At 39.5% G+C, this 11,742-nt stretch overlaps 2 protein-coding genes across 6 annotated transcripts in view; one reads left to right on the forward strand and one right to left on the reverse strand.

The window, feature by feature from the left end:
- PEX13 (peroxisomal biogenesis factor 13) overlaps nt 1-4,974 on the reverse strand; it is a 31,064-nt gene extending 26,090 nt beyond the window's left edge. For all 3 annotated transcript variants that reach the window (XR_002824695.1, XM_023734914.1, XM_004369438.1), the window contains exon 1: nt 4,861-4,974. Coding sequence is in view for 2 of the 3 variants with exons in the window: in XM_023734914.1 (XP_023590682.1) it covers nt 4,861-4,952 (92 nt within the window). In the remaining variant the exon portion in view is untranslated. The remainder of the gene's footprint in view (nt 1-4,860) is intronic.
- A 278-nt stretch (nt 4,975-5,252) lies between these two features.
- The window catches only part of PUS10 (pseudouridine synthase 10), an 85,178-nt gene continuing 78,688 nt past the window's right edge, over nt 5,253-11,742 (forward strand). The window contains exons 1-2 of one of the 3 annotated variants that reach the window (XM_023734929.1): nt 5,253-5,544; nt 8,700-8,840. In XM_023734929.1, coding sequence (XP_023590697.1) covers nt 8,715-8,840 — 126 coding nt within the window. In that variant the 5' untranslated portion in view covers nt 5,253-5,544; nt 8,700-8,714. Of the gene's footprint in view, nt 5,667-8,699; nt 8,841-10,057; nt 10,291-11,742 lie in introns of those variants that run through there. The other 2 variants (XM_023734925.1, XM_023734935.1) reach the window with 2 other exon arrangements.

Consider the following 11,742-nt stretch of genomic DNA (forward strand, 5'->3'; position numbering starts at 1 on the left):
TTCAGGAGAGACCAGAAACTATAAAGCAGGACCAAATGGAAATTCTAAAACTGAAAAAAATAAAATACCTGAAATTAAGAGCTCAATGACTGGGTTAATACCAGATTAGACACAATGAAGAAAAATGTCAGTCAACTAGAAGACAGTTCAGAAGAAAATACCCAGAACAAAGCATGAGAAACAAAGACACATACAGAAAAGACAGTAAGATACAATAGAGTAAAACACAGACACAAACGTAACTCGAGTCACAGGAGTGAAGAAAAGGGGGAAGGGCAATATTTGAAAAGACAATGGTTGAGATTTTTCTGAAACTGATGAAAGATATCAAGTCAGATTCTAGTATATCAGTGAACTCCACCCAGGGTAACACAAAGGCCCAACAAGGTACAATTGCTAAAATCAAATACAAAGAGGAAATCTTAAAAGCAGTCAAAGGGGAAAAAACGAAAGACTCTTCTCAAAGAAGCAAGAATAAGACAGAGATTGCAAAAACTGTCAGCAAGCTGACAGTACAAAAAAAAAAAAAAAAAAAAAAAGGAAGCAAAAAAGAAACTAGGCCCCCTGTGATATTATTGAGACAACAGATCTCTAGATTTCTTGTTGTTAACTACACAATAAATGTCTTTATAAGCCAAAGCACAGGAAGTCAGATACTGTTACTTGCAGCAGAAACTATTCCTGATTTAAAGTCTAACGGGAGTTTCAGAAGGGGATGGTGTAAAATAAAACCTTAAAGGCTACTAAAGAGAAGACAGTCTATCTATAAAGACATAAAAATTAGACTCAATAGAAGAATTTCTGTAGCTATAAAACCTTGATACAAAGGCAGAATAGTATAAAGAAAGAAAATTATAGGCCAATTTTACCTAGAAACATATACACAAAGATATTAAAATATTAAGAGTAGAATTCAGCACTGTATATATATAAAAAAAAAATCACCACTAAGTTGAGTTCATCCACAAATGAAAGAGGATTAAACATCAGAAAATTAATTAATGCACTAAACCACATTTTCATATTAAAGGAAAAAATATATATAATTATCTCAACAGATACAGACAAGCCATTCAACTTAACACTCCTTGATAATAAAAACCTTAGCAAGATAAAGAGAAGGTTGACAGGATACCTATTAAAAACAAAAAGCAAACACCAAACTTAACAGGAAGATTTTACAAGTATTCCAATGAAAGTCAGAACCAACACAAGGGTGCTAGCCATCCATGCTGGTTTTTCTGTAAATGATACACTCGTCTACATAGAATCGGAGAGAATTTTAACCACACCATTAGGACAAATTAAGAGCTCGGCATATGCTTGATACAACATATCTATATTGAAAAAAAAAAAAATCAATAGCATTCTGATACACTAGTAACAATCAACTGGAAAACAGTAAAGGAAGGGAAAAAAAGAACCCATTTACAACAGCAACAACAACAAAAAATATTATCTAGGAATAAACAGCAAAAAAAAGGTAAAGAACTTCACAGAGATAATATTAAACCATTATTCAAGGCATAACAGGAAATAAAAATCTCACCAATTATAGCTTACACAATATTCATAAATGGAAAAGACTTACATGCTCTATAAATTCAGCACAGCTTGATTAAAAATCCCAGTCTTTTTATAAATGTTAAGTGTAACAAAGGCAATTTTGAAGAACAGCAATGTGCGGAGGCTCTTGGCAGACAGGTATCAAAACTTATTATAAAGCTTTTTAAGTATGACATTGTGATGCTAGCATAAGGACAGACAAACAGACCATAGGACAAGTCAGAGAGTCCCCAAACAGAATGATGCATTTAGGAAAACTGGGTCTGACAGCACTGTTAATTACTACGGAACAGACTACACAATAAATCCTGAGGGACAATCAGTTATTCATCTTTAAAAAAATTAAGATTCTCTACTCACATTGATTTTTGTATAACAAAAGTCAGTTCCAGGTGGATGAAAGATACGAATTTGAAAAGCAGAACATTTAAAATACAGAGAAAAAATTTTCTGATCTGGGGTAGAAAGGAATTCTTAAACCAAAACACAAAAAGCACAAACAATAAAACAATTTTGACCATATAATAAAAACCTCTGTACAACAAAAATGAACATAAACAAATACAAATAAAGTGAAAAGACCAGTCCAGACTGAAAGGTAGTAGCAAAAGAATTAGTATCAACCACAAAGTACTCCTACAAATTGATAAGCAAAGATAAAGCCAATAGAAAAATGGGCAAAAGTCACCAACAGAAAAAATTCAAAAGGCTAGTATATACTCAAAAAGATGTTTAGTCTTAGTGCTAATTAAGAAAGTGCAAATTAAAGACGAAATACCATTTCACACCTGTTATATGGCAAATGCAGTTCTAAAAAATAACATTATCAAGTGTTGGTGAGGATGTGAAGGAACAGAATACTTTGCTAGTGGAAATGAAAATTGGTACACAACCACTCTGGGGAACAACTGGCAATATTCAGTACTTGAAAAAAAGCATACCCTTCCACCAAGCAATTCCATGCCAGTAACATCTTAGAGGAGACCCTGGGTGGCGTAAAGGGTTATGCACTCTGCTACTGACCATAAGGTTGACTATTCAAATTCACCCAGAGGTGCAGCAGAAGAAAGGCCTGTTGATCTGTTTCTGAAAAGGTCACAGCATTGAAAACTCTATGGAGCACAGTTCTACTCTGACACACACGGAGTCACCATGAGTCAGAATCAACTCAATGGCAACAGGTCTGGTTTTTAGTATCTTAGAAAAGCTCTTGGAAATGTGCATGAGAAAAAAGGCACAAGGATGTTCACTGCAGCACTGTTTTTAATGTTAAAAAAAAAAACAACAAAAACCTGATAATCTAATACCCACCAACAGAACAGACACTATAATAAACAATATACTTTTATGTAATAGACTATCTACAGCAATTACAATGAACTAAAGATTACAGCCCAGAAAACCCTATAGGGCAGTTCTCCTCTTCACTTGGGACCAACGTAAGTTGAAACTGACTCCATGGCACCTAACCACAACACAGCTACAGTCTACTCAGGAATCCCTGGGCGGTGCGGGTGGTAACTGCTCCGCTACCACCTGAAAGGCTGGCAGTGCAACCCCACCCAGAGGTGCCTTGGAAATCAGGCCTGGCGATCCGCTTCTGAAAGGTAACAGCCTTGAAAACCCGGTGGAGCAGATGTACTCTGCACACATTGAGCTGCCATGAGTCAGACTTGACTCAAGGGAAACAACACAGCTACACCCATCAACAAGATAAACCTTAGAAGATAGAATATTTAGCGGAAAAAACATTTTGCAAAATGATACACCGTTTGAAGGTATTTATTTAGTTTAGAAACGTGCCAAACAATAATACACATAAACTATGCACACAAGCCTAAGAACTAAAGTATGAAAACATTACTGGCTACAATAAATACCAAACAGGGACAGTAATTACTGTGAGAAAGAGGAAAAGAGACATGAAAGGGTTTAACTTGTTCTCTAATTTTTATCTATTTTTTAAATCTGAGAAAATATGGCAAAATGTTAACAGTTAATAGACTACTTCTTAACACCAGCGGCTGGTGAATAAACAAGTGTTCATTCTCTTACTCTCTACAGGCTGTTAACAGAAAGGTGGGAAGTTCGAGTCCACCCAGAGGAGCCTCAGAAGAAAAGCCTGAAAATCTGCTTCTGAAAAATCAGTCACTGAAAACCCCATGGAACACAGTTCTACTCTGAAACACATGGGGTCACCATGAGTCAAAATCCACTCAACTGCAATTGGTTATTGGTTACAGGTCTCTGTGTTTTTAAAATATTTCATAATGAAAAAAAGTTTAAACATAACTTTAACAGAGGCAAGAATAAAACCCCTCTCCAAAAGGGCAGTCCAATTTTTTTTTTTAAAGTCAGAACCACTCATGAAAAAGATAGTAGAAAGTGTCACCACAGCTTAAAAGCATCATTAAAGCTTATTACTTGTTATGTTAACTATCATTATTAAATTAACGAGTTATTGTGTTCAAGCACTGTTTAAATAAAAAACGACAAGATTTGAGAACATAGCAGAAACATACTTCAACAGGTTGGGGATTTTTATGTTAGAAAATCCTACTGACCTTCGAGTCTCATCTGAACTAAGTTGTCCAGATCTACCCAACACAAAACACACAGGGCCATGAAATTCTTCTATTTTAACTTTTCGTGAGTTGGAGACCCTTTTGATACTGATGAAAACAAAACAAAACAAACCCACAGGCCCTGGAAAAAGGCACACACAATTCTGCACACAAAGGCCACCGCAGGCCTCAGCGTTAGATCTCCGGCTTTAACGTCGCTCCTCCAAAATCTCAATCCGAAACACTGGCTGAGTTACGCCGAAAGGGAAGGCAGAGCGCACAGGCTTCCAGTTGCGTCAAAGTGACCTTCTGGGCCTTCGCCAACTTCTGCAGAGGCTGTTCCAAGCTTTTACGAGACTTGGCTCCCCACGGACGCCCGGGGCCGGGCAGCTGCCCCTCCGTGGCCACAGACCGACGTCTAAGGCTCTAAAGGGCGCCAGCACCCCTGTCAAGGCGTTCCGACCCCCGACTCCCACTCACCGGGACCCACAGAGGCACCGCGAGTCCCCCCGAAAAACGCCGCAGCCCAGTGCCGCCCGGAGGGGAACAGCTGGAGAACCGCGGGCCCCCTCGGCGCTCCGGCCCCATCTCGACTCCCCCGGAGTTCGGGGCTGGCTGAGCGGGGGCCCCAGTACCCCACCCCACCCCCGCCAACGGCCTTAACCGCCTCCTGCCACGTCCCCAAGCTCTAGCCCCACCACAGTCGCGGCCCTGAGAAGCCCACACTCACTGGAACGTGGGGCCGGGTCCTGGCCCCGGCCCGGCCCCCGGAATTCGGCGGGTCTCCCAGGGTTTTCGGGGAGGCGGCGGCTGGGACGCCATCTCCTCCACCTCCACTCGCCTCCCGCTCGGCGCCTCGACGGTCCGAGGCCAGGGTCCTCCGGCGACGCGCGCAAGGCCCGACGGGCCGAACGCCGAGCCCTCCACCCCGCCCACCCCTGCAGTCAGGGCAAGGCTGGCGGTGCTTTAGCTGCGACCCGAGGGCGAGAGGGTGGCACTAACGTATGGGAGAAAATGCTGTCTTTTTGTTTGTCCCGGAAAGAGTCTCCATTGTAAACCTGAGGGGAAGGGCTCATCGATATTTCTGGCAGCGGCTACTAGGCCCTAGATATCGGAGTCTTCTTATTGTCGGTCTGGGGCCAGAACCCCTCAGGCCCGGAGGAGGGCCCGGATGGGGCAGTTATACCCGCGGGGAAGATGGGGTGTGTCGCGAAAGTCCAGGCTTTTCAACAGATTTCCCTTGAAACAGCAGAGGAGAGTTTATTCAGTCCTCGCGAGAGGGAGCTGGTACTTTGGTCCTAAAGCTCTCGTTTCCTGGGGGAACAGAATCGCTAGACGCAATAGGTGCGCAGTGTTTCGTCTTCCCCGTTCCTGAGGGGCGGAAGGAGTTCCAGTCTCCGTGTGGTGGGAGAAGGTGAGGCGGCGAGGTCTGAAGTGCGGGTGCGGACGGTGCGGGGCCCGTGTGGAGGCTGCGGGGCCCGTGTGGAGGCTGCGGGTCGTCTCCCTCTTGCTGGAGCGGCTTTTAGCAAGGAGAGGGTGAGTGGGAAGTTGGTTGGACCTGGCCGCTGGGGGGAAGGGCTCGCTCGGCGGAAGGGAAGCGGGGGTTAGACCTTGGGGGGAGCTTGGCGGGGTCGTTTGTACAGCGGAGTGCACGGTGACCCCGGGGAGTGGTGAGCGCCCCTCCCGCGGGCCGAAGTCCTGGCACCCTTGTGTGTGCAGACGGGTTTTATGGGGTCAGCCTGGTCCCTCTGGGCGGTGCCTCATCTGCTCCCCTAAACGGGAGACGGGGCGGGTGTCGTCGGCTCGGAGAAGGGACAGTCCCCGGGGAGCCCTGCCCGGGAGGGGGGTCTGCGGAAGAACTTGTCCCCGAGTGCTTGCTGGAAGACACGTGCACGGAAAGCAAACACCGAAGACAGCCAACAATCCCAGACTTGGAGCGTGGGGTGCATTTCTCGGGGCTCGCCTTCGAAGAGGAGAAATCCAGTACGAAACAACTCACTGCTGAGAGTGTGTGACACCCTTTATTTCAGGGCTGTTCGTAAGGTGAAGCTCTAGTCTGAAGGCAAAACTTAGATCCTCCTTTTAATGATAATAGGCTTGAGAAGTCGCTGGATTGTTAATAGTGAAGATGATCTTGAGGGTCCACAGCTCAGTTGCTAAGCACACACACAGATATTCACAGACTCTGTTTTGTGTATGTTTGAAAGAACCTCCTGAAATTAGTCAGGACAGGAAGTTTCTTACTTCTCAACAGGTTTGGAAACTTCTCAAGGCCAGGAGATTGGAATGTGTCATTCACTGACTTTCATGACACGTTTATGTTAGTGAACCTGTTAGAGAAATAGAAATTTAGTCTTTAAGCCAAGGGGAAAAGAACATACATTTTGTGGTGTTGGCCAAGAATATTGAATATACCAGGGACTGCCAGAAGAACAAACAAATCTAGCTTGGAAGAAGTACAGCCGAGAATGCTCCTTAGAAGTGAGGATGGCGAGACTTTGTCTCACATACTTTGGACATGTTATCCGGAGAGACCAGTCTCTGGAGACGGACATCATGCTTGGTAAAGTAGAGGGTCAATGAAAAAGAGAAAGACCTTCAAGATGGATTGACACGGGCTGCAACAATGGGCTCAAGCACAACAACAATCATGAGGATGGCTCAGAACCTGGCAATGTTTTCGTTCTGTTGTACATAGGGTCGCTATGAGTCAGGACTGACTGGACGGCACCTAATAACAACATTTAAATCCCAACAAAATGTCCTTTTTAAGCATGTCCCAAAACCAAACCACTGCTTGATTTTTTTATTGGAGAGAGGAGTATTTGTTTCTCTTTCTAGGTTGAAAGTTAATTCTGAATTAAATAGAATCCTTGAGGAGGAGGCGACAAGGTGTAATAGTGGGTGATGCAGAAACAGTGTCTCTGTGATGGGAGTGCAGTCGGGGGAGGCTTGAACTGCTAGCCTTCAGTCCCTCACAGTGTCCCTTCAAAGGCAACACCAAACTAGCAGATTAAATGGGCTAGGGGAGAGATTCAGATCACATACAAGTAATAATGATTTGAGTACACAGAGCTTCATTATTTAAAGGGTGTTTTCCACATGCTCTGTGTACTTTCTTGAAAATACTCTGGAGCCCAAATTTACTTATGCTACCCTATTTCAGTGTTCCCTGATCCTGGCGTCTCAAACTTCTCACTGGTGAGCCCAGACAAACCTGATTTTCTTCTTTTTCTTTCCCTGTCAGCTCATATTCGCCCACATTTTAACCCAGCCAGAGGCAATCTGTATTTTGTAATCCTGGCTGCTGAACTGATAGGTTCTATAGAACTGTATACTTGTCTTCCTTGTTATTTTGTATCAAGGATCTACTTCTCTTGGTAGGTGGCCACAAACATTTAGGAACTTGCAAGTAAGTTTGAAAGAGTTGAAAAATACAAACTAATAGTAGTAATCACATCTGCATAGTAACTTGTTGATAAGAGCTTCTCCCTACCACAAATTTTAAGCGAATTTGTTTGAATCATGAAACTGCACAGATTAAAAGGTGGCAGTGTCTTTTCTCTATATTTGACCACAGTTATACCATACCACAACATTGTTGTGCGATCATTGTTTTATAAAATGTCGATAGTTCCTCATTTTAAAGTAATGTGGACTGATTCACTAATCCAAAGAAGTTCTATTTTTGTGAAAGAGGGTGATAAGGTAATTTTTAGTACCCCTCCTTCCTGGCCACAGGAGACTTCTATTGGATTTTCCCCTGCTTTCTATGCAGTATCTTTTTCTAAGTGAGTTTGTTCAAATTGCAAAAAGTGGTGTATATTTTCACAAGAAAATTGCAAAAAGTAGTAACTTGTTTTAGACAAATAATTACTCTCAAATGTTTTGTATGCTTTGTTTTATTAATTAGTTGGAGGTTTTACTTGTGAATAAAACCAGCAGATTTTTCTCATTTTGCCAATAGTTGGTTAAGTCATTTAGTTAAAACTTTGTCAAAAAAAAAAATCTATGTTTTTGGATCTACTATTAATGTTTTTTTAAACACCTGACTAACTTTTTAAGATTAGTCAAGTATTACATAATGTAGACTCATCTGGTTATTTTTTCTTTCAAGTTTATTTTTAATTTCTAATAGGAAAAGTTTAATGAATTAACTACTCTGTTTTCAAACACCAAACGATACAAAACAAAAAGCAAAAGTTCATTCTGTATTCTTTTTTCACTCTGTATTCTTTTTTCATTACCCTCCCTAGAGGCACCCATTCTTGAATATCTTTGTTTTTATCTCTTTTAATTGGCTTAGTGACATTGATGCACTTTATCATAATCCAGAATGTTAAACTACGTTTCTTGGCAATTAGACACCTTCAACTGATTTCATTTTAGAAACTTCCTTCAAGTCTATGTTTTAAGACATGCAGATGATGAAAAGGGCATTATTGGAGAATATGCAATAGTGTTTCTCAAATAAAAACTAGGTTTTACCCCTAAAGGTGATGGCATATTTGTCTGTGAAAGTCAAACACAGAAGCTGCTCATTCAGTTTTACTTTGTTTTTCTTTTTAGATACAATTGTTCAGTATGTTTCCACTGATTGCGGAGAACAAGCGTGTGGCCTGGCTGCTGCTCAGTACTGGCACCTGTCCAAGGTGCATCTTCAGATTCTGTGCTGTGGATTTTCATGCACCTTACAAACTTCCGTACAAGGTATTTTTTTTTTTTAATGATAAAAAAGGTTCTCTATTTTTACATGCGTACCTGTACATTTCAGGGCAAATATCTATCCATAACTCTTAATTAAATTTTAAAAAAAGTAATAAAATAATTAATGAAATGGTAATTTTGAAATTGCCATTACCTGAAAAAAATTAGTTTCAGAAATGCAAATTCCTTATTAAGTGATTATATTTAATATTTAGAGTAGTGGAATCTTTGCGGAACAATCCCATAGTGCATTTTATGTTCGTATAGACCTTTCCTAAAGGATATCTAGATAGAATATCACAAAATAGTGCTCCTCACTAGATATTATTAAAATGTAACAGGAGGAAGTAATGATCATGAGATCTTCTATTAAGGGGAAGCATAATTTTAAACCTGATTCTTAAGAACTACTTATTATGGGTTAGATTACTTTTTTTTTTTTTCTGTTCTCTGTATTACAATTTGTATTTATAAACTGATTGACATTAAGGTATTTGGAGTGCTCTAGAAATAAATGCTCATCATCATCATTACTGCTATTAATAACAAGAAAATAGAGAGCTTTGTCGTTTATGGTAATATACAGAGAGCTTTGACAGTATAGAATGCTTCCACATAAATTTTATAACATATTGTGAAATGTCTTTTATTCTAATAGTGACTTTTTTTCAGACAGTAACATGTATATAACATACAAATATGTTATAAAAATATAAAAGACAGTACATATGTATTTGTTTATATTATCCATATTTGTATATAAAAATATTCTACATGTATATATGCACGTGTGTATAAAGGTGCTCTGGTGACATAGTGGTTAAGTGCTCGGCTGTTAACCGAAAGGTCAGCAGTTCAAACCTTCCAGCCGCTCCATGGGAGAAAGATGTGGCAGTCTGCTTCCATAAAGATTTACAGCCTTGGAAACCCTATGGGAGAGTTCTACTCTGTCATATCAGGTTGCTATGAATTGGCATCAACTTGACAGCAACTAAATATATGTATGTATATATACAATACTCAGTTTCTCGTAATTCTAAAAGACTACCCGGTAGTTAGCAACGGCAGTTATTTTTCCTTATCTAATTAATTGTTTCTATTTATTTTGGAAATAATAATAATACCCACTATCCACCTAGCATTACTATATGTCAGGCTCTCATACAGCCCTCATAATAACCGATTAGGTAAGTACATGCTATCATTGTCTCTGTTTTCAGATGAAGAAACTGAGGCTCAGAGGGGTTAAACAGCCTGTCCAAAGTTACACACCTATTAAGTGAGCAAGCTAGAATTCGAACATTCTGTCTCAATCCAAAGCCTAGGATTTGGAGCTAGAAGACATGGATTTGAATCTCAGTTCCACCACTTTCCAGCTTCAGTTTTCTCCTCTATAAGTGGAAATGATGATAACATCCACCTCACAGGAGTTTAAAGGACAATATCTAATAAAGTATGTGAAAACACTTTGAAAACTGGAAAGTATGGTACATATGCTATGATGATGAATAAATATGTGTAAATTCATTTATACACAGTATGACTATAAGTAATAAGACTGGTTTTGTGTAACTCACTTACACATTTTTTCCAAACACACTAAAGCTAAAATTCTATACCTATGTTGTAAGATTTAAAATATATATTATATAAAGAGACTGAGTGTTACCAACTTTTGGTTGTGTCATTTTATGTAAATATATAAAAAACATTTGAAGATAATTATTTTGGATAAATATTCTTAAATTTTGATCCGTTCAATTCATATAACTATGTACATGTACGTGCGCACACACACACATACGTATACGCACCATACTGTGCTGACATCATAGACCTTAGGTAATAATATACGTGTGTGTGGGGGCCATAATATATATGTGTGTATGAATATTTCTGTTAAAGTTGGAGCTACTGTCTCAATAAAACAAATTAAATTTGTTTGAGTGAGCAATTCTTTTTCCTTTTAGACTCAGTCAGTTGTGATCTGAGTGAAATTTCAAAAGGATACTCATTAAACAACTGAATAATAAAACTGTCTGTTTTAGACAAGAAGGAGCCTGGGTGGTGCAGAAAAGTCCTCTGAGTATTTGGATACATGGAATGTCTGAACTATTAGAATGGTTTCAAAGAAATGTCAATTTTTACCTTCTAATACAAGGAGTGACAAATTATGCAAATCAGAATGTAGTAGAGGGCCCCTTTCAATCAATACATATAAATGATTTGTAACTGTGGTGCCAAATTTTGACATGGCCAGCATCTCTTTACCTTTGTTTAGTAAACATTTTTTTAATAGACCTTACTTAATAGACTTTGTAACCTGTTTAATTACTCAAATTTCATATTAAATAAACATTGCACTTACGAGGTTTTAGTGATTGTGAGATTATCAAATAATGTAGACAGGATGGAAAATTCAGTTTGTTTTTTTTTATGTTGAGAGTTAGAATTGAAGTTTAAGTTTTTGCTGAAATTAGCAAGTTACTTCACAACAGAACGACAAACCAGATGAGTCCATTTGCTCATGAAGCTTTTCTGGTTTTTTTTTTTTTTTTGGTGTGTGTGTTTTTATTCTTTAATTTTTTTCTTATTGTACTTTAGGTGAAGGTTTACAGAACAAATAGTTTCTTACTGAATAGTCAGTACACATATTGTTTTATGACATTGGTTAACAACCCCACAACATGTCAACTCTCTCCATTCTTGGCCTTGGAGGACCTTTTCTTTTGGTGAAAATATACATAGCCAAAATGCACCATTTCAGAAATTTCTACATGCCCAAGTCAGTGACATCGATTACGTTCTTCCAGTCGTGCTGCTATTCTCACTTTAGATGAAGGTTTACAGAAAAAAAATAGTTTCTCATTAAACAGTACACGTTGCCCTATGACAATGGTTAACA

This window comes from Trichechus manatus, unplaced genomic scaffold, assembly GCF_000243295.1.
Source record: "Trichechus manatus latirostris isolate Lorelei unplaced genomic scaffold, TriManLat1.0 scaffold00005, whole genome shotgun sequence".
Lineage (NCBI taxonomy): Eukaryota > Metazoa > Chordata > Mammalia > Sirenia > Trichechidae > Trichechus > Trichechus manatus.